Source organism: Heptranchias perlo, chromosome 14 (genome assembly GCF_035084215.1).
Source record: "Heptranchias perlo isolate sHepPer1 chromosome 14, sHepPer1.hap1, whole genome shotgun sequence".
Lineage (NCBI taxonomy): Eukaryota > Metazoa > Chordata > Chondrichthyes > Hexanchiformes > Hexanchidae > Heptranchias > Heptranchias perlo.
This window is the reverse complement of record NC_090338.1, coordinates 38,040,301-38,067,502: the sequence shown is the minus strand read 5'-3', so window position 1 is coordinate 38,067,502 and position 27,202 is coordinate 38,040,301. Positions and strand designations below refer to the sequence as shown.

Below are 27,202 nucleotides of genomic sequence, written 5' to 3'. Positions count from 1 at the left end.
GCTTTTATCACCACCAGACTATTGGCAATAGTTAAGAAATGTGGTGCCACCCACATTATCTAAGCAATATTACTTATTCTGGCAGTTTTTTTTGCACTAAAATTTAAAATGCAAGTGTCTTTAAATATAACCAGGGTTGAGTTTCATAATTTGATACTTAAAATATGCAAAACTCAAGCCTAGATTGCAATATGTGGTAAAGAGCCAGTCAGACACCTTTTTTAAATTGTAGATTTTTGTTGCATATTACAATTATATTCTGCTTTTGTATTATAGATAAAAGGCAGGGCCTTGATTTTCTCATAAGCAGCACATAAAGATGTATGTAATTATGGGTGGGGGTTGATCAGCTGCACTAGAGCAGCAGTACCCAATTATATTAGAGCAAGAAATACAAAACCATTTTACATAGTGCTATCATGGACTAACATTCCACAAAGAATAAGATTTCCTAAATGAACAATTGAAAATGAAAACAAATACAAACTCAGACTGAACACAAGATTGTTGCTTTCAGGGGCACAATGAGGTACAGCTTCCTATTTCAGCACCCAGCCTTAACACTGACACAAAGACAAAGGCCCTATGCATGAAGTTAGTTATTTAAAAATTATCTTTATTTTCTTTGAATTTTATTTAACCTTGACAACTAAGCAGTTTTGGAAAAGTAGAAAATGTAATGATTTCTGTTCACATGGAGGTAAATTCTGTAGTTTGTGGAGTACTGGATGGTAATGACAGTAATTAGCAACTGCCGATCCCTCTTAGAGCCTGCCCCCTCTGCTGCTTGTGGAAAATACACTGGTGAGTAATATGGCTGTTTTCCAAATGGGTGGTTCTCACAGCTGAGTCTTACTGCCTGTGTGGAGGGTTAAGATTCCTGAGCTTTTTATTTGTTCATGGGATGTGGGCATTGCTGGCAAGGCCAGCATTTATTGCCCATCCCTAATTGCCCTCGAGAAGGTGGTGGTGGTGAGCCGCTGCCTTGAACTGCTGCAGTCTGTGTGGTGACTGTTCTCCCACAGTGCTATTAGGAAGGGAGTTCCAGGATTTTGACCCAGCGACAATGAAGGAACAGCGATATATTTCCAAGTCGGGATGGTGTGTGACTTGGAGGGGAACGTGCCTGCTGCTCTTGTCCTTCTAGATGGTAGAGGTCACGGGTTTGGGAGGTGCTGTTATTGAAGCCTTGGCAAGTTGCTGCAGTGCATCCTGTGGATGGTACACACTGCAGCCACAGTGTGCTGGTGGTGAAGGGAGTGAATGTTTAGGGTGGTGGATGGGGTGCCAATCAAGCAGGCTGCTTTATCTTGGATGGTGTCAAGCCTTTTGTGTTGTAGCTGTACTCATCCAAACAAGTGGAGAGTATTCCATTACACTCCTGACTTGTGCCTTATAGATGGTATTCAGTCCCATTTTGCTGCTTTTTGCCCCCCCCCCAGGTTCAGAAGGAGAAAATTAGAAGCACTGTTCAACTCTAAAATGACAACCAGTTTTTGAAATTGGGAGATAGCTAGAATGTCTCTTCACTGATCCATAAGACTTAGAAGAATATACTGAAAGCAACTGCATAGGCTGATCATCTGCAGGAGGAAGCTAGGACACTATGCTTTAAAAAACATTGAACTGATTAGTTAGTGAATGATACTCAAAATATTCACATCTAAATTTCACCTTGCTTTTTGATGTTTTAGTTAGCAGCAGTTGAATGCTACCATTTTTATTTATGAAGACATTGTAAAAACTAGCTATTTTTGGAATCAAAATTTGAACTAAATGGGCCTTTGAATTTAAGCCAAAGATTAATACCTCATTTCACTCCTACTTGAGTACTTTGCCCTTCCATATCCTATCCTAACCAATCACTTTCTCTACCTATTCTGTCCCAGGCTGGACTCTTGGATAAGCCCACAATTTCCCTCGGTATTCTCCGAAGGGTCCATCAAGGCACTTCCGAGCAACAACTGCAAGTGCCCTATGCTACTAAATCACTGCCCTTCCACACTGCACCTGCTGGGGCCCAATCTATCAACCTCCTTTCATACCAATCACCCCTCCTACTGCTGACCCCATAGACTCTGCCCTCTCCACCTCGAGTGTCCATTCTTATGAGCAAGGCCCTCACTAATTACCTTATTATGGATAATTGCATTGACACAACAGAAACATGTCAAACAGGTGATGACACTACTCCTTACTAAAGCCTGCCCATACCTTATATTGGCGACCCTGCCCAAACCACCACATTGATGGTGAGGCCCTCAGCACTAAATCTCACCTGGGTCAGTCCCCTATACTTTTGACATCATCTTGTTCCACCCCTCCTTTCAAATCCTCATTCTCTACCACACCCCCAAGACTCAATATATCCTCATTGTTTTCCTCCCTTAGCATCTGCATTGACTTCTTATGCTGGGCAATTGCAATCCCCAACTTCCTTCCCTTAACCTCTTCCTCCTACCCACATTCACAACCACCCCCTGACCGTGCCCTCTATTCCCACCACTCAATCACAGACAAGGCCATGTCATTGTTTCCTTGTATCTGACTGAACTACATCAAGCACAGCTCTCATCTGCCAAAACTGCTCAATACTCCAGGATCATACTGGAATGCAGAGTCACCAATGGTGGAGTGATGAAAATTAGGGATGCACAAGCAGCCAGAACTGGAGGCACACAGATATTGGAGGGTTGTAGAACTGAAAAGAGTTGTAGAGATGAGGAGGAGCAAGACCATGGAGGGATCTGAACACATGAGAATTTTGAAGTCAAGGCGTTGCCAGACCAGGAGCCAATATAGGTATGCGAGTGGGACTTGGAGTTAGAATATGGGCAGTAGAGTTCTGGATGAGCTCAAGTTCACAGAGGGTGCAAGGCTGGCCAGGAGAGCATTGGAATAGTAGAGTCTAGTGGTAACAACTGCATGGACAAGAGTTTCAGCAGATGCGCTGAGGTAGGGACAAGCGACATTACAGAGGTGGAAGTAGCCAGTCTTGATGATGGAGGATACAGGGTTGGAAACCTCAGCATCAAATAGGATTCCAAGCTTGCAAACAGTCCAATTCAGCCTCAGTAGCCAGGGAGAGGGATGGAGTCAGTGGCTGGGAAGAGATTGTGACGAGGACTGAAGACACTAGCTTCAGTCTTCCCAAAATTTAATTGGATGTAATTTCTGCTCATCCAATACTGGATGTTGGACACCCAAATTGTAGGTTTGAATCTCAAATCAAGTTTCCATTCTTGCCATAGCACTGAAATGGCCCTAATCAAAGTCACAAATGACATCCTGTGTGCACAATCACTCATCCTTCATGACCTGCCTGCAGCCTTTGACACGCTTGACCACACCATCCTCCAATATCTCTCTTCCATCTGAACGGGTCTGCCCAAGCCTGGTTCCAATCCGACCTATTCAGTCGTAGCCAGAGAATCGCCTATGACTTCTCTTCCTGCCCTGTTACCTCTGGAGACCAAGGTTCTATTCTTGGCCTCTAATTTCTCATCTACATGTTGCCTCTTGACATAATCCAAAAACACATTAGGTTCCACATGTACACTGACACCCAGCTCTACCTCACCACCACCTCTGTATTGTCAAAGTGCCTGTCCAACATCCAGTCCTAGATGAGCCAGAATTTCCTCCAATTAAACATTAGGAAGACTGAAACCATTATCTTTGGTCCCCAACACAAACTCCGTCTCCTAGCCATCAATTCCACCCCCTGGCCACTGTCTCGCAACTTCAACATGCTGATTGACTGAGCTGAGCTTCTAACCCCATATCCTCTCCATCACAAAGACTGCCTACTTCCACCTCTAACATAGGCAGTGTCCGCCCCTGCCTCAGCCCATCTGCGGCTGACACCCTCATCCATACTTTTGTTACCTCCAGGCTCTTCCACCCTCCATGAACAGGAGCTCATCCAAGACGCTGCTGCATTAGGCCTGTATCCTAACTCACATCAAGTCCCACTGACCCGTTACCGGTTTGCTGACCTACGTTGGCTCCTGATCCACCAAGGCCACAATTTTAAAACTTTTGCATGACCTTGCCCTTCCCCATCTCTAATCTCCTCCAGCCCCACAACCCTCCAGGAACATTGCGTTCCTCGTGCTGCCCCCACTCCCTTCGTCTCACCATTAGTGGCTGGGCCTCGGCAACCTAGGCCCTGAACTCTGAAATTCCCTCCCTAAACTTCAACTGTCTCCTGCATTACGCTCCTTAAAACTCACCTATTTGACTAAGCTTTTAGTCACCCATCCTAATAGCTGCTACTTTGTCAATATTTGTCCTGTGAAGCACCTTGAGGCATGTTATGTATTAAAAAGGTGTAATATAAATGCAAGTTGTAGTTTCAATTATTTTTTTTAAAATGGACATTTCTAAATGGACCAGTTAGGCTCCTGTACAATGTTTTCATACGTGCAGTCATGGGTAGGGAAGGCCCCAGTCCAACATTTTGCAGGGCAGTAAGGAATGGATAGCAGGAGACCAATTAAGGGATTTGAGTCAGCAAATGCAACAGGGAGAAGAGTGGGCAAGGCACCACAGAGCATGCACAGTTAAAGCAAGCAAAATTTGAGTCCATCCAGGAGGCTCAAGCCTGGGTAACAAAAAACAAAAAAAAGGAGATTGGCAAGGAAATAGTAACTGATTCACTAAAGCCAAAGCATGTTTTTGATAAAGAGGGGGGGGGGGGGGGGGGAGGAGAAAGAAAGACAAGAGAAAGACAAACAAAGCCAGATGCAGGGAAGCCCAGGACTAAAGTGGCAGCTGCATGCACAAGATCAACACTATTTGATTTTAAGCACAGGAATGCACCAGCTGCCTTAAATGCAATACAAAATGGACACCCCAATTAAAATGGGAACATACCAGTCCTAATAGCTACTGAATTATTTACACCAAGTTGATCAGGTCTCCTATAAGAGCTTGAAATGACAACTACATCCAGTTGTAGGACCATGCTTTGAAATATATACTGTGTCTGAATGAAGGAGTTTTTTGCCATTAGAAAACTCCAGCAAGATATGGTGTAATAAAGTACAAAATTCACAACTTTTAAAAGCCATATATACAGCCATTTCTGCACCACACTTAAAAACGGCAAAGCTTTATTGAGTGAGTTTTTCACTTTGCACCTTACAAATATGAACAAAAATGACTGTCAGGTACTGTGAAGTCTCAGATGTTTAAGACCTCAAGATTAAACCCTACAATAACAGCCTAAAGAAAAATTCTACATTAAAATTTTTATTTTGCCATAGAGCATCCAAAGATGCTTCTCATCATTTTGACTTTCTAAAAAAGTAAACCAGAGACTTGTTTTCTTAGACAAATATAAAAAAATGAAGTCAAGCAACAAATATAAGCACATAATTGTTCTCATCAGTTTACACTCACCAGTGTTTATAGTTTTGTCATGTTTAAGTTTCAAAGAATTTTGTTGTATATTTAATGCACTACCACACATTACAGTAAACCAGACTACACAGCCAATTAAAGTTAACATTTTGGGGTTCCAATCCCATAAACAGTACTGGGATTTTTTAAGTGGATACAAGATTTATTACACAGTCCAAAAGGCTTAACTGATTGTATCTTCTCAATGTTGCTAGCACCAATGTACTTTGTGTGCTTGACAATGCACTTACATTAATCAAGCCCACAGAAGCAGTACACTGCACTAATGCAACAGGTCATACATGACATGCAAATTTCAATAACTAGTGCCAAAATACCATACATAATGAAACTTAAGTCTGTGAAACTAAAATCATATGAACACACTGGTACCATCCTAGAATCTTCCTCAACCTAGGAAAAGGCTTATGCTGAATTCTAGCCATAATGAAAGGAATGCGTATACTGAATTCACATTTCATAAGCATAACCAAGTTTTTAAGCTGGTAATTGGTATCTGTTAAATAGTGAAAATGTTACATCCCCCATCCTCCACTCATGTTTGACATTCCACCCATGCCATTCATCCCCATAGATCCTCGGCTTCCAGTTCCAAAGTAACTTCCATTCATTCCAGCTTGGCTACCTGTAAAATAATTTTATAATGAAAATTTGTTTTCTTTTGCACTTTGGAAAAAATGTTGCCTGGGCTAAAGGCTGCTTTGTTCAAAACTCAATTTACTTGATTGGTCACTTACCATATGCACTCATGTTTGCTTGACTTCCATAAACTCCATATCCAGTGCTTATCTGCTGACTACTAGGACTACCATAGCTTGGACTTCCATAGCTTGACTGGCTTCCTATATTAAAAAAAGACATCCCTTGTAATAGTTAGCATTCGTTGATACAAGTGCTTTTTGAATGTCACTTGGGAACAAAGGGCACTTGTTCCATTTATTTACCCAATAATGAAACAACTTTACTGACTATCACTAAAAAAATTACATTTTGGCCAATTTAATTTTATTTCTAAGTTCAGGATAGATGTTCTTTGCATTTGCATAGTGTCTATAATTGGAGGCTGAAACTAGTCTGGCTCTAAATGAATACCATAAGACAGACAAAAATCGATAAATGTAGCAACATTCTGCTCCTTGTCAGATATTCAAAATTACTGATCAGCGACATCCACTTGAAAAAACAAAATGACCCAAACTCAAAAGCTGTTTGGCTCTCACGTAGAAAGCAAGCAGAGCAATAAAAAAAAAAGCAAATTCTAAAGGCATACTATTTTGAGAAACGACAGCAACAGGACACTATTCACAAAAGGCTCAGATGTGTTAAGCTGTTCATCATACAGAACATTTGCATTCAGGGCTCTACAAATGAGACTTTTTTAAAAAACTATACTTACCACATTGACTTTCAAAAAAAATTTAATGGTTGCACATTGACATCATACACAAGAGATTCAATTGTTACCATAAAAAGCAAGTTTTAAGTAAGCATATACAGACTAAGTATGCAAGACATGAAAGAATCACTATTTTTAAAACTCAGCTTCTGATGAGGGGTAGTTACAAAATCTAAAATTGTGACTGAAGTTGGTATCAACCTCACTTACCCATTCCTGCCAATTGAGTCGCATAGCCACCGCCACTGCCTCCAGAGGTAGAGTTCAGGAAGAGTTCCACATATCTATGCTCTAAAGAAAAAACAAAATATTTTAGATAATGTTATTTATATTGCAATTAACTTGGAAGTTTTATATCTACTTACGCATATGGGCTTTGTCTTTTGACATAGCAGCCACAGCATCCTCATGGGTAGCAAACTCAACATCTGCTTCTCCTGTCACTCTACCATCAGATCCAATCTCTATGTGGACACGGACCGGGTTCAGTGGTGAGAAAAACTGAAACAGAAAAGGCAAAAGGCAGTTTAAAACAACTTTCTACAAGTGGATTTGGTGGTTGGGGGGGGGGGGGGGGGGGGGGGAAGGAAAGGAAGCAAAAGGAGGAGAAACCAATTACTGCATTGGTGAAGAATGATCAGCATATGTGGATTCAAAGGAGGAGTGTCCCAAATCTGTCATTTAGTTACATAGACAAAAATAAGGGAGCCCCAAAGTTTAAATCAGCGTGTATTTTAAGTTGTTACTAAAGTTCTGTTATAGGATGTAACAGGGCAACACCAAACAACCCTTTGCAGACCTTCTGGTCCACAAAATCTAAACTGGTCATGCAAGCAAATAGAAACACAAGACAAAGTTATCCAAGTTTCAAGAGCTCCAGGGCCACATATTAGGCAACTCTGCCCTAAGTGGCACAAATAAGTATTCTAAATCAATATTTAGATAATAAATACAAGTATGCAATTTTTGGACAAATCTAAACTAAATTTTAAAAATGTGAGTTTCTAAAGAAAATCACTGATGCTATGGCAGGCACAAAGTAGATTCTCTTTCCTTCTTCCCTCCCCAGAATCTCAGCTCCACTGCTAAAGATGGTATCAAAGGTTACATGGCTCCTCATAAGGAGAGCCACACCATATCCTGTGTGGCTGGTTTACAGCTTTTTTAAAAAAAAATTAAGCGAGGCGCTACAGTGAAGAGACCTATGCACACCTGAGATTATCCTTTCAGCTGCATGTGTCAGAAGAAAAAGACTCATTACACCTACACAACTAAATGCACACAAACACAGGCAAAAGACAAAAAAAATTTAGATACTCACATTACAGATATCATTCTCTGTAGCCCGAAATGGCAGCCCTCTCATATGCACACAATGACCCGTTGTACTCTGAAAGCCAGAATCACTGTTTCCGTATCCTTGGCTAGAGATTCCTATTAATACATTATCTAATTAGATTTTTGATTATAAAGCACTTGCTTAAGTTCTACCACATTGTCCAGCTAAAAACAACTCACCCCGTTCGCGTCCAAATCCATGATCTGACCCATAACCATATCCATCATTGTATCCATTGTAATCATCGTAACTTCCATAACCTGGACAGAAATTTTGGGTGTTTAAATGGCACATTATCTCAATTATGAATCCTTTACACACCCACAGCAACAGGCTGATACTTTTTTCAATTGCAAATGGATTTAATAAGGATTGAAATGCCATTGCTTAACTCAAACCAAAGACATTGTAGCACTTGAAAGCTATCAGCTATAGAGGGGTTTGAACAACCAAATTCATCTACTGTGCATTACTGTATACACAGCAATTACTTTGGCGACATAAAAGTAAGAGGAATTTAGATGTTCCATTTTCATGTAGCACAACATTTTAGATGGATGGAATTATGACCACTGGTCAAGCTTAGAATCATACCAGGTCAAATAAATTCAGTTCTTCAGAATTACTCTTGAAGGTACTTATTGGTCGATTATAAAACTGCTTGAACTATTAAAAGAGCCAAACATCATGATCAATATCCTCTCCAGTTTACTTACCACCACCATACGCTACACGTCTCATCTTCTCATAAGATCCTGCTCGATTAGGAATACCATAACTTCTCCCACCCATTGGTCTGTCATAAGGACCCGGTCTTTGACTAGTCATTAATTTCCGGGGAGGATCATAATGGGTGCGTACCTCAGCTCGGCTGCTCTTGAAAATTTCAATATACCTAAAAGATCATGCAGTGTATTTAAAACATTTTAACCTTCGTTAATATGTGCATTAGTTATAAAAAGTGACACTAGCAATTGCACCACTGCAATTTGAAGTATCCTAAACATGCATTTCCATACAAACATATAAGGCAGAAGGGCCAAAATCCTTATCTATAAACTAAAATCATGTTTTTTTTAAATTTACATTTTAAGAATAGCCCCATTACTGTTAAATGAACAATCCATGTAAAACACTTAAAAGTTAGATATTTAGAAAGGTTGTCATGTACTTCACATGCTTTTTAAAAAACCAAGTTGTAAGTTCAGATTCTGGAATGAAATGATAAATGCTCAACATTTTACCATCACAAACTTTCTATGACAACCTGAGACAAATAATATTTTGGCAAGTATTAAAAAAATGAAGCTCTCTTAAAATGCAACATACATTGCTTTTAAAGGTTCAAACATTTAAGCAGCAATTCTGTCCTAAGCTGCAATTCAGTAGATTTCAAACTAGTAATTATTAGGTTATCTCAACCATATAGAAAACATACTTCATTCTTTGAATGATGTTCAACCTCCACATATAAATGCAACCATTGGAAAGGGTGAGATGAGGGTAGGAAAAGAGTCAATTGCAACACTGCTCTTTTAAGAGCCACAGCCAGCCATTTTGACCCTACGATCTTACCCCCTCACTTTTTTTTTTAAAAAAAGTGCCTCAATCTGAACTACCTTTTATTCTTTGACTAGCAAAGAGGCCAAACACAAAACTGTCTTATGCCATTAGATCAGAGAAGAGGGCAAAGGCAGAAGCTTTGTATGTGGAAGTGTAATTTCTTTCAAAGAATAAGGAAAACCATACCTACAGTAGGTGACATAACATTAGTATATGTTTGTTCAAGCTCCATATACAAATAGGATACAACATACTGAAACTGGCAGTGAGGCATTGGAGAACTAATTAGGACCAGCTTGGAACACAACAACATGCCAGTCATCTTCCAGCTGTCAGGTCAAAACAATGCTAGGTTTTTGGCTTACAAATACTGGCAAAAGAAACTTTCCACATTGGAAGTCATAGTATAAGCAGAATGAGTTCCAACTTTTCCTGGCAGTTAATGATTTGCCAGAGAAAAAGGATTACATTCTATTGCAAAATTTACTAATTAACTGGTGGGTTTATCAAAGGTCCCAAAATGGGGAAAAAAAGATAGTTTCCCACATTAGCAAATATTACATTTCTCACACAAAGTGATGCACTGGAACCTACTTGCCAACAGAGAGTAGTCATTTACCCAGGTTTTCCTCAACAGACATTCCCCCATCACCTCAGTTCAACCCAGTCTCAAATTAGCACAGCAGTTGATAATTAATCTAGTGGTGTCCTTTTGTGTCCCCCCCAAACCAGCACAACATCTGGACCATCAACGTTAAAGCACTGCAGTTTCTCAGCGTGCCAGTGGAATATTGCAGCTGAAACAAATGACTGCTGATTTAATTTAAACTATATGATGGGTATCTGCAACAGAGTCAGCAGTGGACTCGAGGGAAACTACAATGACGTCCACATGAAAGTCCAACACGTTATTAAAAGAGACTTGCTGTGACAAGTTGATCCTGCAAGAATTCTGAGGGCCTTCACAACTTGCTTTCGCCATATAACACGAGTGAAATATTGGATTATACTAGTACAAGCAATTTGAAGAGATGAATTAGCAATATACAAACAGCATAATGCAACATTAACTGTGCTGGCTAAAGTGCTATTCCTCCACCAACCCCCACATCGCCCCCTCCAAAAAAATGTACTGGCACAAAAATGTTAAAATAAGCCTAATGACAAGTGTTTTGAGTATCGGTTGAAAACTTCACTAAGGTCAAAATCAGCTCTTTGTTGGCCTACTTATAACGAGTAAGAGGTTAAGACCCTAATTGACTCAGACATTATATCCACAGGCATAATTCCTTTCCCCTTCTGGTCATCAGAAAAGATCCACAATATCAGCCTTGAAAACAGAAGTCATCAGCTGAGACAGAAGAGCTGAAATTCTCCCTCTCATCAGCCATCATTTTTTAAAAAACACAGCGAGTGGTTAGGATCTGGAATGCACTGCCAGAGGGGGAGTGGAGGCAGATTCAAACATGGCCTTCAAAAGGGAACTGGATGAGTACCTGAAAGGAAAAAATTTGTAGGGATACAGAGATAGGGCAGAGGAATGAGACTAGCTGGATTGCTGTTGCATAGAGCCAGCATGGACTCGATGGGCTTCTATGAATATACAGATGGCCAAAACCACTATTTTCAAAACCAAAAGCTTGCAGGACTTCCATTTGATAGTTTTTCCTTGTGACTTTGTCAAGACTGATGCAAGCATGGGAAAAAAGATGCAGTACAGAATGAAGTCCTATGCAAAATGGGAAACGGGAGCACGCAAAGATCAGTACCAAAACAACCAAATTCCCTACAATGATCCTATTTGTATTCTGGAGGCTAAACAAATGAAGGGCAATTTGGAGGCATAGTTCAATGTCCACCGAAATGTAACAATGACAACTTCACATCCACTTGCAGTATCAACCATTTCCCGTGTTAGGGGTCTGTTACAGGCCAGGTGCAACGTAATGCTAATTTTACACATTACTTTGGCAATCTGCCTGAAACTTAACCTCAAAACCTTCAACTGCACTAGGGATTGATGCATCTTTTCTACTCGCATTATTGAAATTTCTTAGTTGACATTTACGTACGCAAATTCAAAATAGCAAGTGTACTAGCCTCAAATCAGTGGTTAATTCTAGGAAATTTTATAGAATACGAACAAAAACTTTCACAGCCAGAGATAGCGACCTTCATCCCAACTATCAAGCCTAGATTAAACTAAAAAGGTCTTCGGCATGAAAGGAAATTGCTGCAACACACTGCGAGGAATACTTATGTACTTGACTTGTCCTATGACACAGAAGCCAAGTTACATAGTAGTTAACTTGAATAGCTCAACTAAGTTGAAAAGCTATTTGCCATTATAACTGAGTTGACAACAGAACAGCCTTTCAATTTAAGTTAGTTAGTTATGTATTAGGCCACAACAGGCAACACTTATCCATAATTACATCACATCTGAAGAACTAGCTACTTTATCTAGATACTTACTTTCAAAAAAAAAATCCAAAATAGTTTTCCAATGTTAGTGGTATAAACACATTCAGAACATTGACTATAATGGCAAGTAGCTTTTCAGATTACCAGTACTTCAATTTAATTCTACAAATACTCAAAATGCAACAAAATTAAAGCAAAGATTGTGTTATAATGTGCTTAAATAGTTTTTAAATTGTGCTTAATCACATTTTCTTATGGTATCAAAAGCTGCAAATTGTGACAAACCTTATTTAAAACCCAAACAAAAACACATCCAGGTGAAACATTCGCCATACCACTACAGCACTTGTACTAGATAACAATCAATCATATACCATAAGAAAAGTGACTCATCCATCCATCCCCACCTGTGCCCTATTCTTTCCTTGTGTTTCTTTAGAGCCTTTTCAGCTATATCCTGTGTGGCAAACTGCACGAAGGCCTCCCCCGTGCTCCTCCCCTGGTAGTCCATCGGCAATGTTATCCCATTTGGCACGATTTCCAACCCTTCAACCCAAGGACAAATAACCCCGGTAGGGGATAGTATTAAAGGGTGCACATGCCCAATGATTACTTATGACTTTGCATTTATAAAATGTAAACTACTGTAAACTATAGCTCACAAATAAAAATGCACTAAAGTGTTCTGTGACAATCTCACCGTGTATAAATATGCAAGTATCCAACCAACCACAGGGAACTCCCTGGGCTGTAGCACAGCTACATGCGTCACATAACACCTTAGAACAGAGCAAGATTTAATACTATTTAAAACAGCAGTTTTACTTCCCATATTTTAGTGTCAGAAAAAAACATAAGGAATCCATTCAGAGCAACATACACAATGCAACTAAACAGTCAATAGTGCTTTTTTCAGGAAATTCATTCAAAAAACAGCTGTAATAATTAGGTTAACATAAAAGACCAAAATATGCTAACCAAAGTCTCCTCCTCTCTCCCTCCCCACCCCATTTTAGCAACTCTTGCATCAGTTCCAAAGGTGTTAAATGCTCTCCGGTACCTCACCCAAGTGGCCATTTTCCCATGTGCGAATCTGTAAGTGTGCTATTGGACTGTGGGGCCATCACAGCCAAGCACAAATCTGTTCTCACTTGATGTCCACACATGCAATGCCAACAGGAGTGGAAACCTTCATCAATTTTAGCCACACCCACTTCTACAGGCACCAAGGTCAACTATGGATTGAACCTACAGCTTTTCCGGTCTGGATGGCCGAGTTGTATAATATGGTACAATTACCCAAGGAACCGCAGGGAAAAATGATCAGGTTGCATTTTTCTTAACATGTGCAGATCCAAGTAGGGATGTCACACTGAATTGTCAATATTGACTTCCCATCCTTCAACCACCCCCAAAAATGAAGCCATTTAATTAATAGGCTCAGCAAGTTTTTCCTTCTTTCCCATTCACTTTTACCCTACTATCCTAACACCTTGCTCCCAGGAAGATGGCCCATGAAGCCCACTGCTTGCAGCCTCCAGAAGCCAAGTCACTGCTTCCCTACAATTTCTTCTCCCCATTGCTAGGAAGCAAGCAGCCTTCACTTGTTGCCTCCAGCAGCTCAGATCAGTATTTGATCGAAGTGGGACTTCAACTTGGATCTTACACCACTCACTGGCACATGTGCATTAATTAGCACACCATGCTACACTTTTTTTTTGCAACCCACATTTAGGATAACCAGGTAAATTTAGCAGCTGATTAATACTAAAATATTAATGCTTTTATTAAACCCATTTCAATACATATCTACAAACATAAAATAAGGCCAACAAGCAAAGAGGTCCCACCATAGGTTAAACCTGTTTTATAAAGTTGATCTCCCAGGGTTCTGCACATGGAGTGAAGACCAAGTGTAGTTTTTAAGTTGGGGGGGGGGGGTCAGAGGTTGGGTGATAAATCGATCCAGTGCATGCAAATGTGTTCAGTTCCCATTTTTAAAATCATACTTTATCTTTTTTATAATTTGAAAACTTGCAGCAATTTGGAAAGAAGGGAATTGGTTGGAGTATGAAGAGTTTCTCTGCAGTTTAAGCAGAGGAGCTGGAGATGTAAAACAGGCACTACACCACCATTAGGAGGGTATAATCACAAGTTTCATTATGAATGTTGACATAGGAATTGATCACGGGTAAAGTAGATGGAAGAACTGCGTGCAGAAGCAAGATTTTTTTTTAAACTTTAGATTATATTTAAGTGTATGCTCTGATCTACAACTGCAGTTGGTTTTTATATATTTTGATGCAAAGCAGTTTCTCATTCTCAGAGTCAAGGTTAAAATCCAGACATGCATAGTCTAACATTTCAATAACAATGTCCATGGATTATTGCCTTAATTTTAATAAGACTATTTCTTGATGTTACTCCTTAAAATCAGAAAGAGTTGTTGGTGGAAATTTAGACTAGCCCTAGAACAAGATTAAGCACTTCTATAGCAATGAAATTATTGAGTAGAGGTGAAGGCCCAGTTTCTCCATGAACAGATTTTGCAAATAAGGACAGGTGATTGAATGGATGACCAGAACTGATAACTTAGTTCATGGAGTCCAGAAAATGTGCCATGGGGGAAATTTATTTTGTTTGTAACTATCACATTAATCCTTTTGGGTTTAAAATCTTGTAACTACTATTCTAAGTTTTTAAACTAGAATTTTAACATTAATCGCAATCTATTAATTTTGCTCCGAAACAGTACGTGGGTGCTCATCAGTAGAATGAATAAGTTTTCTACCCAAAAGGGAAATGCCTGAATTGACATCTACTTAAATCAAGTTACTTAAAAGCTGCACCCACGTGCAGGAACTCTGTCTCATGATGAATCATGGTGGGCGTTTAAATTTTTTTCACTATAGTTAATGCAAGGCCTCATTTAAACAACTTACATTTATATAGTGCCTTTAATACAGTAAAATGTCCCAAGGCATTTCACGGGAGCTTTGTCAAACAAAATTTGACACCAAGTCACATAAGGAGATATGACAGGTGACCAAAAGCTTGGTCAAAGAGGTAGGTTTTAAGGAGCATCTTAAAAAGAGAATGGGGGAGTGAGGAGGAGAAAGAGAGAGGGGCAGAGGGGTTTAGGGAGGGCATTCCAGAGCTTAAGGTCTAGGCAGCTGAAGACACAGCCACCAATGGGGAGCAATTAAAATCGAGGATGCTCAAGAGGCCAGAATTGGTGGAGCGGAGATATCAGTGTTGTTGGGCTGGAGAAGGTTGCAGAAATAGGGAGGAGCAAGGCCATGGAGGGATTTGAAAACAAGGATGAGAACATTAAAAAAAATCAAGGCATTCCCAGACCAGGAGCCAAACTAGGTCAGCAGGAGCACTGGGGTGATAGGTGAACTTGACTTTGTGCGAGTTAGGATACAGGCAGCAGAGTTTTGGATGAGCTCAAGTTTATGGAGGGTGGAAAATGGGAGGCGGGCCAGGAGAGCATTGGAAGAGTCAAGTCTAGAGGCAATGAAGGACGAATGAGGGGGTTTCAGCAGCAGATGAACTGAGGCAGGGACAGAGGCGGACAATGTTATGGAGGTGGAAGTAGACGATCTTGGTGATGGAGTAGATCAGTGGTCGGAAGCTCATCTCAGGGTCAAATAGGACACAGGGTTGCGAACAGTCTGGTTCAGCTTCAGACAGTGGCCAGGGAACAGGTTTGAGTCGGTGACTAGGGAACAGAATGTGTGGCGGGGACCAACGACAATGGCTTCGGTCTTCATAATATTTTAGGTGGAGAAAATTTTTGCTCATCCAGTCAGACAAGCAGTGTGAAAAATCAGTCAGTGGAGGGGTCAATAGAGGTATTGGTAAGGTAGAGCTAGGTGTCGTCAGCGTACACGTGGAAGCTGTGTTTTCAAGCAATGTTGCTGAGGAGCAGCACATAGATGAGAAATAGAAGGGGACTAAGGATGGATCCTTAGGGAACTCCAGAGTTAACAGTGCAGAAAGAGAAGCCATTGCAGTTGATTCTCTGGCTATGACCGGATAGATAAGAATGGAACCAGGCAAGCACAGTCCCAGATATAAAGTTCTAACATTAATTTTCAAATCAAATTAATAAACAGGAAACATTACCTTATCCACTGGACATGAATACCATTAGCTCATTCAGCCTTAAAAGTAATATTGTTGATTACTAGACATGGGTCATCCGTACTTAATAATTTAAACAAACAAAACACTTAAAACTTTGTTGAAAATGACCAAATGCAACAATTTACTACTGCATTTACAGAAAAATCTGCTTTTTATACCTGTAAAAAACTGTACTATTTCTTCCTTGCTGCAGCCAAACGGCAGTCCCCTAAGACGAACACAGCCATCATTTGAGGAATCAGGGCTGTTGGGGCCAGTGTGCTTCAAAACCCAGTCCATTTCAATGTTGTTAGATTTAAATACTAGATTAAAAAAAATGTTAATGAAAATGACGCAAGAAATCACTTTAGCGAAGTAAATGTACAATTAAATCTGAAAAAATTTCAGAATAAAAGTTACCCTGAATACAACTGTTGCTGTATCTATTGCATGGGACACTAAACAGCTCATCATAACATGGTGTTAATTCAGCATCATTTACTACCGCAGGTATTATATGTTGCACATAAAACCAGAATTTACAGCAAACTCACCTCAAGAAATTGAACTTACCTTCTACATATCTATGCCCCATACTTTCTTTGTCTTTTTTCATTGCAATTTTGACTTCATCTTCAGATTCCAGTTGAATGAATGCTTCCCCGCTAGGACGGCCCTCTCTGGTATACGTAAAATGAATTCCAGAAATCCCATTTAAGATTTTGCAGTCTGAAATGTAAAAAAAGTTCACAAATGTACTATTTCTATTCATTATTCACAAAAATACATATTTCCAATTAAGGATTAAGTCACTCTGCTGGAACATAATCCACGAGTTTCGGTAACATCTCTAAATGTACCACGTGGCTCATTAAGTCATACAGACCCAAGCCTGATCCCTCAAATATGCAGTAAGACATCTCAAGATGTCACAAGGACAGTTTAAAAAACTCATTTGAAGGGGCCTCAAAAAAGGTGAAACTAAGAAGGTTCCCACTGCCCATGACAATACAATGGCCCCCACTGGAACACATACCTGTATGGATGTTGAGGACAACCAGGATTTTCTGGGAGCGCCCCCCCCCGCCACACACAAAAAGCCCATCCATATTCGCCATCTAGGCTCATAAGAACAGCTGCCAGCACCCGTTGAACTATACTCAAGCACATCACCACTTCAAGGGAGAGAGAATGGGGGAAAATGTTGTAATCAACATAATACAGTAGAATTCATCTGATGAATGGGAAAATTGATTTTCAGCCAAAGACAGTTAGACAGCACCCCCCCACCCTAGTAGGCAGAAACACTGTCTGGTACATTAAACAGACCAGGTAATCAGTTATTAAATTTCTTGTCTATGTTGGGTGAGCTGATCTCAAGCGGGATAGCAGTTGGGGCTCTATAATGGGCAGTGTCTCGGGTCTAGGAAAGGAATCAGAAAAACAACCAGGTTTCCTGCTCTTGATTGTTACCCAGTGATCTCCTGTGAAATGTTCAGATATACAGATGCTTGGCAAGAACAGGGCCAGGCTTTCTTTTAATTCTCTCTAGGGTCAGAGCCTGCCGATAGGGCGTTGGCTCACAAGAACGGCCACTTGGGAAAGGGCATCAGAGGGCTGCTGACATCTATGGATCTATAGATCAGTGAAATTCAGACTTCAGGTGATGAAAACATTTCAACTGTAAGGCACCATGACCAGTAAAGTTAACAGTCGGTCATAAAAATGGAATATTTTCTCAATCTTCAGTCTCATCATCTTAACACCCTTGTGCATGAAATTTCTAAAACATTAAGTTCAACTACAGCTTTTGACACTATACAAGACACAGTGAGCTTTCCTTAATACCCCGTTTACATTGCTGACTTGAGCATGGCTGAGATAGCCTTGAACTGCATACTAGCACACTGAATCATGACCTATGTGCCATCTACCAATGATTGTCTACTAGGAGAAGAGAGCAACAAGGTAAACTTGCAACTTGCTTTGGTAGTATTGTTTAAAATGTTAAAAGGATTCAACAGGGTAAGGCTGGTTTTCTCTGCCTCAAAAAACTGGCTGCTGGGAAAATTGGAGGTTTCAAGAAAATGGTGTTAATGCAGGTAAATGGAGTCAAGGTACAGATCAGCTATGATCTAACAGTGGCAGAACAGACTTGAGGGGTTGAATGGCCAGCCCTTGTTCCTATAGTAAACTATTGCCAGAGTTAAATAAACCACCACTAACAGCAACTTTGTGCCACCCAGGCATGTATTGTACTATTTCATAGGTCGAAGAATCATTACAGCACAGGAGGCCACCATTTGGCCCATCGAGCCGGTGCCAGCTCTTCGTAAGAGCAATCCAGCTCGTCCCATTCACCGTAGTCTAGTATTCCTCCCCGCCCAGTATCTATCGTATTCCTTTTTGAAAGCCATGATGAATCTGCTTCCAGCACCCTATTCAGGCAGTGCATTCCAGATCCTAACTACTCACTGGGTAAAGAAGTTTTCCCCCATGTCCCCTTTGGCTCTTATGCCAATCACATTAAATCTGTGTCCTCTGGTTGTCAACCTTTCCACCACTGGGAACAGTTTCTCTATCTATTCTGCCTAGACGCTTCATGATTTTGAATACCTCTACCAAATCTCCTCTCAACCTTCCCTGCTCTAAAAAGGAGAGCAACTCCAACTTCTCCATTCTATGCATGCAACTGAAGTCCCTCATCCCTGGAACCATTCTAGTAAATCTTTTCTGCACCCTCTAAGGCCTTCACATCCTTCCTAAAGTGCGGTGCCTAGAATTGGACACAATACTCCAGTTGTGGCCGAATCAGTGTTTTATAAAGGTTCAACATAACTTCCTCACCTTTGTATTCTGTGCCTCGATTTATAGAGCCCAGGATTCCGTATGCTTTTTCAACTTGTCCTGCCACCTTCGAAGGTTTGTGCACAAAAACCCCCAGGTCTCTGTTCCTGCACCCCCTTTAGAATTGTACCATTTAATTTAGATTGCCTCTCATTCTTCCTGCCAAAATGTATCACTCTGCACTTCTCTGCGTTAAATTTTATCTGCCATGTGTCTGCCCATTCCTCCAACCTGTATGTCCTCTTGAAGTCTATTACTATCCTTCTCACTGTTTACTACCCTTCCAAGTTTTGAGTCATCTGCAAATTTTGAAATTGTGCCCTGTACACCCAAGTCCAAGTCATTAATATCAAAAAAAGCAGTGATCCAAGTACCGACCTCTGGAGAACACCACTGTATACCTTCCTCTAAATCTGAAAAACCATTCACTACTACTGTTTCCTGTCACTTAGCCAATTTCATATGCATGCTGCCACTGCCCCTTTTATTCCATGGGCGTCAATTTTGCTGATAAGCTTATTATGCAACACTTTATCAAACACCTTTTAAAAGTCCATATACGCATCAACCCTCTCTGATACCTAATCAAAAAAGGTCTTTTAGCAATGCAACCCAAAATTAGCAAAAGTAGCTGACAGACATCAATTGGCTCCAAGTCCAATTCTATTTTGGATGCATAAAATTTGAAATGAATCCCCAAGCCAATGTGAAGACCCAGACAAGAACCCCCTTTTACTACCCAAGATAATCATACAAAAACCTTGGAGACCATGCACATTTAAGTGAAAACCTAAAAAAGTTTGCACCCGAAATTCAAGTAGCAAGATAAATGAAAAATGATACATATGGAGCCTGGTGATTTAATACAAAAAATATTTGGCATGAAGCTATTAAAGATTATAACAGAACTAAAATAGCCAATTGCTAAAGCAAAATTCATACAATTATTTGGAAATTAATCCCAAAAACATGATTTTGTAAAAAACTTCAAAAGCAAACAAACTCCATGATTTAAAAGGTAAGTAAGTCAGTCACTTGGGAGCTTAAATTTGGTCTTGTCCAAATGCTTCACCATGTGGTCTGGTAATAAGCCTAATGGGTCCAGGTTAAATTTTCAGTCAAGGCTGACTTATACCAAAGCCAGGAACTGCAAATGCCTTTGGGCTGCTAGGCTGGGAAAACAGTTGCAATTACTCAATGAGGACAGGATCAAGGCCTGTAAACTTAACTGTCACGATGCAGACTTCCGTATGAAGAATTACTTAGGAAAACTATCAGAGCTGATAAGGAACAGAGCAAGAGTCAGTGCCTCCAGGAGATAAAATGGGGAAAAAAAGTTATGTTTGTTGTGCTAACTTCTACACAGGAATTCATAGGCATTTTTGTAAACTGCAAGGCAACATTTTGAATTTTTACAAATTTCATAGGTGGTGGGGGGGGGGGGGGGTAAGAGAAGACAAGATAAAAGGTTGAAAAAGCAAGGGAAAATTTTCCTTGGTAACTCTGAACATTTATTTGGAATATCAGCCACAAGATTCTTACTCAGCCACTGCAACATTAGGTCTGATCGAACTAGAGCAGTACTTAAATTAACCTGAGCTGGTATAATGATCACAAAGTGAAAGCTATTCTTAGAAATTATGTGGAATTTTAGTTTAATGGGAGCTTCACTCTTCAGCTGCAATGCTTACACTTAGTATAACTGCACGTGGAATTCGTTGGCACTTTAGCTAAGTGGTTCCCACATAGAAGCCGTGCGAGTATGCTAATTCCCAAGTCCTGGGGGGAGGGGATAGAGGAAAGAAAAAGAACGCTAGTTCACAACTAGATTCAATACCAACTCAAATGCAGCATCACGCCAGGCCTCTGATACTTTTAGAAACTGTTTTTAAAATCAGTTACTTCAGATGCAGCCAACTTCAAAATTTAGTCAGGAGTCCAGTGTTAATCAGGTACTGCAGCAACAGGCCTCACTGTAGTGCACGACAACTGCAGCATAAATCACATCATAGAGGCACAAATCCTAGCTTCTTCGGAGGCTCATTTAAAAAAATGTAGATGAAGTAATCAAAAGCAAAACATTTTATCAAACATGCACTTGACAGAATTAATCTTACAGAATATACATTGTAAGATCACAGACGTGTCAAACATTCATTTTTGATGTACAGGGAATAAGTTCATTAGTGAACAGATGTGAAACCCAACAATCAGCAGTGATTTAAAATCATACTATGATTTTTGATATGTTTATGTACAATGGTACAGTAGTCACACTTCTTTAGCTAATTATTGGTCAATTTCTATTATCCTTTTCATTTGACATACCAGAAAAAAAGCGCAGCACTTCCTCAGCAGCAGATGACCAGGGTAATCCACGGACACGGACAACAAATCCATCACTTTCTGACATGACTACTTTCAGGTGTTACAGTATTTTCCTTTTAAAAAGCCTGAGGAAAGACCAAGTTTCAACATATTTTTACATTAAAATTGTAAACATTAGACATAGAACACACTTCCAATTTCAAAAACTGCTTATTCCTGCTCAATCACAACAGTTTGAGAAGCTATTCTAATTAACTCATTCTTCCTCTCCCATGTAAGCAAATGTTGCACTGATCTAGTCAGCTGAACTGTAGAAAGATATGCTAGTTAGTTATCAATAAGGTATATGTTTGAATTGTTTTTAATCATATAATGGGTAGACTGTCTAGTGCTCACACACTCCTAGGACACTTAGGGTTTAAAACTCTCAGCAACTCCAAGTGGTATACAACCCCCAGGTATACAAGATAGAATTGGCCCAAGCTAGTGAAACTATTGGTGTCTCCCATATTGGGACTGTATGATCTGTTTATGTCTATCAAATAAAGCTTAAAAGAAACTTTTGATGATGGAGCAGCACATCGCAGTCTTGAGTAAATTACAAGTTAAACTTTGGGTTAAGTCATAACTCAAATGCAAATAGTTCAACAACCCCCCACTGAAAATATCCAATTACACAGCTGTAGCAATCCCTCATGTATTTTACAGTAGAAACCCTATTTTCCCCTTTTTTGGACTCTCAAGTGGACAAAGTAAACTTGCACCAAGTATTCTGCATGACAGCAATCTGTCAGTGAGAGTACAAGGAGTGACCTGAACCTTAAATTGTACTAGGTAAATACTGAGGGAGCAGGGAGAAGAGGGGAAAAGATGAAACAATATAGCTATATTGTAAAAACAGGTATTTTCAGGGGGAGGTGTTAGAGCATAATGACCATTAACCATGGAAGAGATACCAAGGCTGTGCTGTAGGGAGCATTTTCACTGCAATAGCCCCAGTCAGCTAACCAAGTTTATGTTAACAGTATCTACTTCAGTAAGCTACTGATCAGCACTTCTATGCATAGAACCAAGTCACAACTGGTCTAAAGGATAAACATTTTTTTTTTAAAGTAATTTTTCATCTCAAAGAAATATATATTTTAAAAATGTATTGACTGAACACCCAATGGTTACAGCTCAGGAGGCCATTTGGCCCATCGAGCCTGTGCCAGCTCTTTGTAAGAGCAATCCAGCTCGTCCGATTTCCCCCTTCTCTCAGTCCTGCAATTTTTTCCCCCCTTCAAGTATCTATCCAATTCCTTTTTGAAAGCCACAATTGAATCTGCTTCCACCACCCTTTCAGGCAGTGCATTCCAGATCATAACTACTTGCTGGGTAAAAAAAAGTTTTTCCTCATGTCACCTTTGGCTCTTTTGCCAATCACCTTAAATCTGTGTCCTCTGGTTCTCGACCCTTACACCGATGGGAACAGTTTCTCTATTTACTTTATCTAAACCCTTCATTATTTTGAACACTTCTATCAAATCTCCTCTTAAGCTTCTCTGCTCTAAGGAGAATAACCCCAGCTTCTCTAGTCTATTCACGCAACTGAAATCCCTCATCCAATTGTGGCCGAACCTGTGTTTTATAAAGGTTCAACATAACATCCTTGCTTTTGTACTCTAGATGTGGAGATGCCGGTGATGACTGGGGTTGACAATTGTAAACAATTTTACAACACCAAATTATAGTCCAGCAATTTTATTTTAAATTCACAAGCTTTCGGAGGCTACCTCCTTCCTCAGGTGAACGATGCCTCTATTTATAAAACCCAGGAGCTCATATGCTTTTTTAAACCACCTTCTCAACCTGTCCTGCCACCTTTAGAATTGTACCATTTAATTTAGATTGCCTCTCCTCATTCTTCCTGCCAAAATGTATCACTTCACACTTCTCTGCGTTAAATTTTATCTGCCATATGTCTGCCCATTTCTCCAAACTGTCTATGTCCTCTTGAAGTCTATTACTATCCTCCTCACTGTTTACTACACTTCCAAGTTTTGTGTCATCTGCAAATTTTGAAATTGTGCCCTGTACACCCAAGTCCAAGTCATTAATATAAAAAAAAACCAACGGTCCTAGTACTGACCCTGGGGACCACTGTATACTCTCCTCCAGTCCAAAAAACAACCGACCACTACTCTTGCTTCATGATACTTAGCCAATTTCATATCTATGCTGCCACTGCACCTTTTAGTCCATGAACATCAATTTTGCTGATAAGCCTATTATGTGGCACTTTATCAAGCACCTTTTGAAAGTCCATATACACAACCACATCGCCCCCTTATCAAAAAACTCAAATTAGTTAAACATGATCTGCCTTTAACAAAATCGATGATGGCTTTCCTTGTCCAAGTGACTATTAATTTTGTTCCAGATTATCGTTTCTAAAAGCTTCCCCACCACCGAGGTTAAACTGACTGGCCTGTAGTTACCGGGTTTATCCTTATACCCTTTTTTGTACAAGGGTGTAACATTTACAATTCTCCAGTCCTCTGGCACCACCCCCATATCTAAGGAGGATTGGAAGATCATGGCCAGCACCTCTGCAATTTCCACCCTTACTTCCCTCAGCAACCTAGGATGCATCCCATCTATATCAGATGACTTATCTACTTCAAGTACAACCAACCTTTCGAGGACCACCTCTATCAATTTTTAGCCCATCCAGTATCTCAACTACCTCCTCTTTTACTGTGACTTTGGCAGCATCTTCTTCCTCGGTAAAGACAAATGCAAAGTACTCATTTAGTACCTCAGCCATGTCCTTTGCCTTCACGCGCAGATCATTTTGATCCCTAATCGGCCCCATCCCTTCTCTTACTGCCAAATTACTGTTTATATGCCTATACAAGACTTTTGGATTCCCTTTTATGTTAGCCACCAGTCTATTCTCATACTCTCTCTCTTTGCCCCTCATTTCCCTTCTCTACACTGCCTAAAATAAGATGCATATCTCTGGATAGCCATTTGGTAACCACATCTCCAAACTAGCTCTAACACTAAATTCTCAAAAGTAAACGTATTATTTAATTAAGACAATTAACTTATGATAATTTTGAAGCTTGCATAGCTGCATTAACAGTCCTTGATTATTTTCAGCATTAGCACAGCATAACAACGTGCACCAATATAATTCTCTTTTGCTTACAACAGATCAAGTCAAGTCACTAATATGAAAAGTTTCATCTACAAAGACAACAGATAATAGCCAGTTTGAATTTGCAATCGCTCAAGCATCATTGTAGCTCAAGTATGAAAAACGTGAAATAAAAACCAAAAACGTTGGAAATTGAACAGGTTTATACATATTTTTAAACTGCATGAATGCAAGTCGTTGATGATTCAATCAAGTACTAAAACTCAAATTAGTTTATAGAATAAACCTCACTTCAAGAAAATAGTTTTTAAGACCGGTTATCTATCCGCACTAACAAATTTGAGACCAAAAATGGACATCAACGTTCATTCTGCTTGGTCGCCATGTTCCGACTTTATTCAGACCAAACATGCCCGTTTCTCCGGAATTATGTTTACAATACTGCTGCTTCAGTTGTTGGTCTGATGTGAAGCAATAGTTTCCATCGACTCTCACTACGAATAGATATAACACATCGCCACTGGCTATAGATTGTGCGGTCGGTGGGAAGCATGCCCTCACCACTCACCCCCGGATAATTGTTAATGTCGTAAAAGGAAGCTTTTTAAACACGATACATTGAGCTATTTTAAGTGGGCTTTATACAGCCTGTATTTCACGATCAGTAACAAAGAGGGGGGGGGGGGGGGGGAAGAAATATCCGCACTCTCCGGTTCTCCAAAACGATGCAGCAATGACTCACCTTTAAGCCACCGCACTCTTTTTAAACCAACCGCTTAAAAACGTGCAAATCTTTTTGAAAAACCAGGAGAGGCCGGGTTAATTAGGCCCATTTCGGCACCAGGCGGCATCCACGCTTCAGTAGACGGCGTTCAGCCAAAAAAAATACTTTGGTGTGACGCTCCCCACGATGCCTCCCGCATCACGAAACGCTAATAGGCCCGAACTCAGGAGACTCGCCGATTAAAAAACGAAAACAAAAATCGCACTCGAAAATGAGGCCTACACGGCAGGGCCCGAGCAGAGGTCGCGCACGCGCCAACACCCGCACATTCGGTTTACTCAAGAGGGGGGGAAAAAAACCCTAAACGAACTGTGAACACATACTCACCGCGGACGGGTGGTTCAGACTACGTAAACTTGGGTTAAGAGTAAATTAAGGCAGGTTTCGAACTGTAGAACTAACGGCCACAACGAGTCGGTTGGCGGCGCGTCTCCTTCCGCTTCTTTTCTTTTCAAAGCGTGGACACAACCTCAGCCGACCGGAAACAGCCCATCACGCGCCGCCGCCACGCCTGCGCAGTGCAAACACTCCCGCAAGAACACCACGCCTGCGTAGAGTTAACTCTCTTGGGAAGTGTGGAGCTGGCAATTGTGAATCATGGTTTACTTCTCAACACCTCCATCTGTTTAAAGGGCTCTGCTTAACCCAGAACGACTAATGATATACTTTTAAACTACAAGCTTTTTGGACTTCATTAAGGCAAATTGATAATGTAACCAATCAGTTTTTTCAAAAAAGCTGGATGGCTATCTACCATTTGCTGTAAAGGTTATTATTTGTTTGCAATAAAATCAGAAAATGCTGAAGAAGTTCAGCAAGTCAGGCAGCATCTGTGGAGAAAGAAACAGAGTTAACGTTTCAGGTCGAAGACCTTTAGTCAGAACTGGAATGTGTTAAAAGAGTTAAAGTTTTTGAGCAAGTACAGAGCCAGGGGAAGGGGAGGGAAGAACAAAAGGGAAGGTCTCTAATAGGGTAGAGGGCACGAGTGATTAAATGACAAATGGATGATGGTGCAAGGCAAGGAAGGTGGTAATGGGACAGGTTAAGAAACAAAAGATTGCTCTGGAGTAGCTGTAATTGGTAGCAGCAGAACCATTAGCCACAATCAATGTTTTGATTTCAATAACTTCAGATCATAACCACTGCTCCCATTTTTTTGGTCAGCTAGTGTTGATAATTCCAGAGTCCAGGGCTGAGGTGGCTTTAAACTCTGCTGCGAACCGTACGGTGGAGGAGAAAGTGTGACCAGAGTCAGAACACTGAAGGGTGCAGGAGGGAAAGTAAGTATGGAGGAGATTGTTGAGGTGGCATGGTGAGGCCATGGAATCATTATAAAGACAAGATGAGGATTTTAAATCTGATGTGCTGGGGGCCAAGGAGCCAGTGTAGGTCTGTGAGGACAGGAGTAATGGATGACCGGACATAGTGCAGGCAGGATACAGGCAAGTTGGAGTTTATGCGATGTGGACAAAGGAAGGCAAGCATTGGAATAATTGAGTCTGGAGGCGATTAAAAACATGGATTAAGGTTTCAGCAGCAGATGGGCTATGGTAGAGGCGAAAGTGGGCAATATTGTGGAGATGGGAATAAGCAGCCTTGTTGATGGAGATGTTCTTTGTGAAATTTGGGTCAGGTTCAAACAGGACACATAGATTGTTCATGATTTTGTTCACCCTGAGTGACGGACCAGGGTGGGGAATGGAATTAGTGACAAGGGAGCAGAGTTTGTGGTGAGCACCAACGTCCATGGTTTTAGTCTTCTCAATGTTCAGCTGAAGAAAGTTGTGGTTCGTTCAAGACTTGTTGTTGGACAGGCAG

General features: G+C 40.5%; 1 protein-coding gene across 2 annotated transcripts; it reads right to left on the bottom strand.

Annotated features, from left to right (window-relative positions):
• Positions 1–5,100: 5,100 nt before the first annotated feature.
• hnrnph1l (heterogeneous nuclear ribonucleoprotein H1, like) lies at positions 5,101–25,868 on the bottom strand. Of its 2 annotated transcripts, none has more exons than XM_067996306.1 (12): positions 25,712–25,868; positions 21,456–21,580; positions 16,854–17,009; positions 16,460–16,603; positions 12,557–12,695; positions 8,879–9,057; positions 8,342–8,422; positions 8,145–8,272; positions 7,189–7,324; positions 7,034–7,114; positions 6,165–6,269; positions 5,101–6,052 (listed from the first exon to the last, which is right to left on the bottom strand). In XM_067996306.1, exons 2-12 carry the CDS (start codon positions 21,538–21,540, stop codon positions 5,943–5,945), a joined length of 1,344 nt encoding a protein of 447 aa, XP_067852407.1. In that variant the 5' UTR covers positions 21,541–21,580; positions 25,712–25,868; the 3' UTR covers positions 5,101–5,942. The 2 variants fall into 2 exon arrangements, with proteins under 2 accessions (XP_067852407.1, XP_067852408.1); XM_067996307.1 differs by having other exon boundaries at positions 8,145–8,257; positions 25,712–25,865.
• Between the last annotated feature and the right edge of the window lie 1,334 nt (positions 25,869–27,202).

Bases quoted from the DNA above. Each gene is read 5' to 3' on its own strand.
- hnrnph1l (XM_067996306.1), bottom strand. From the start codon at position 21,540: ATGTCAGAAAGTGATGGATTTGTTGTCCGTGTCCGTGGATTACCCTGG. The intron at 9,058-12,556 runs GTGGGGATGGAT...ATGATCTTTTAG, and splicing joins AAGGAAAGAATAGGGCACAG to GTATATTGAAATTTTCAAGA. The intron at 6,053-6,164 runs GTAAGTGACCAA...ATTATTTTACAG, and splicing joins AGCAAACATGAGTGCATATG to GTAGCCAAGCTGGAATGAAT.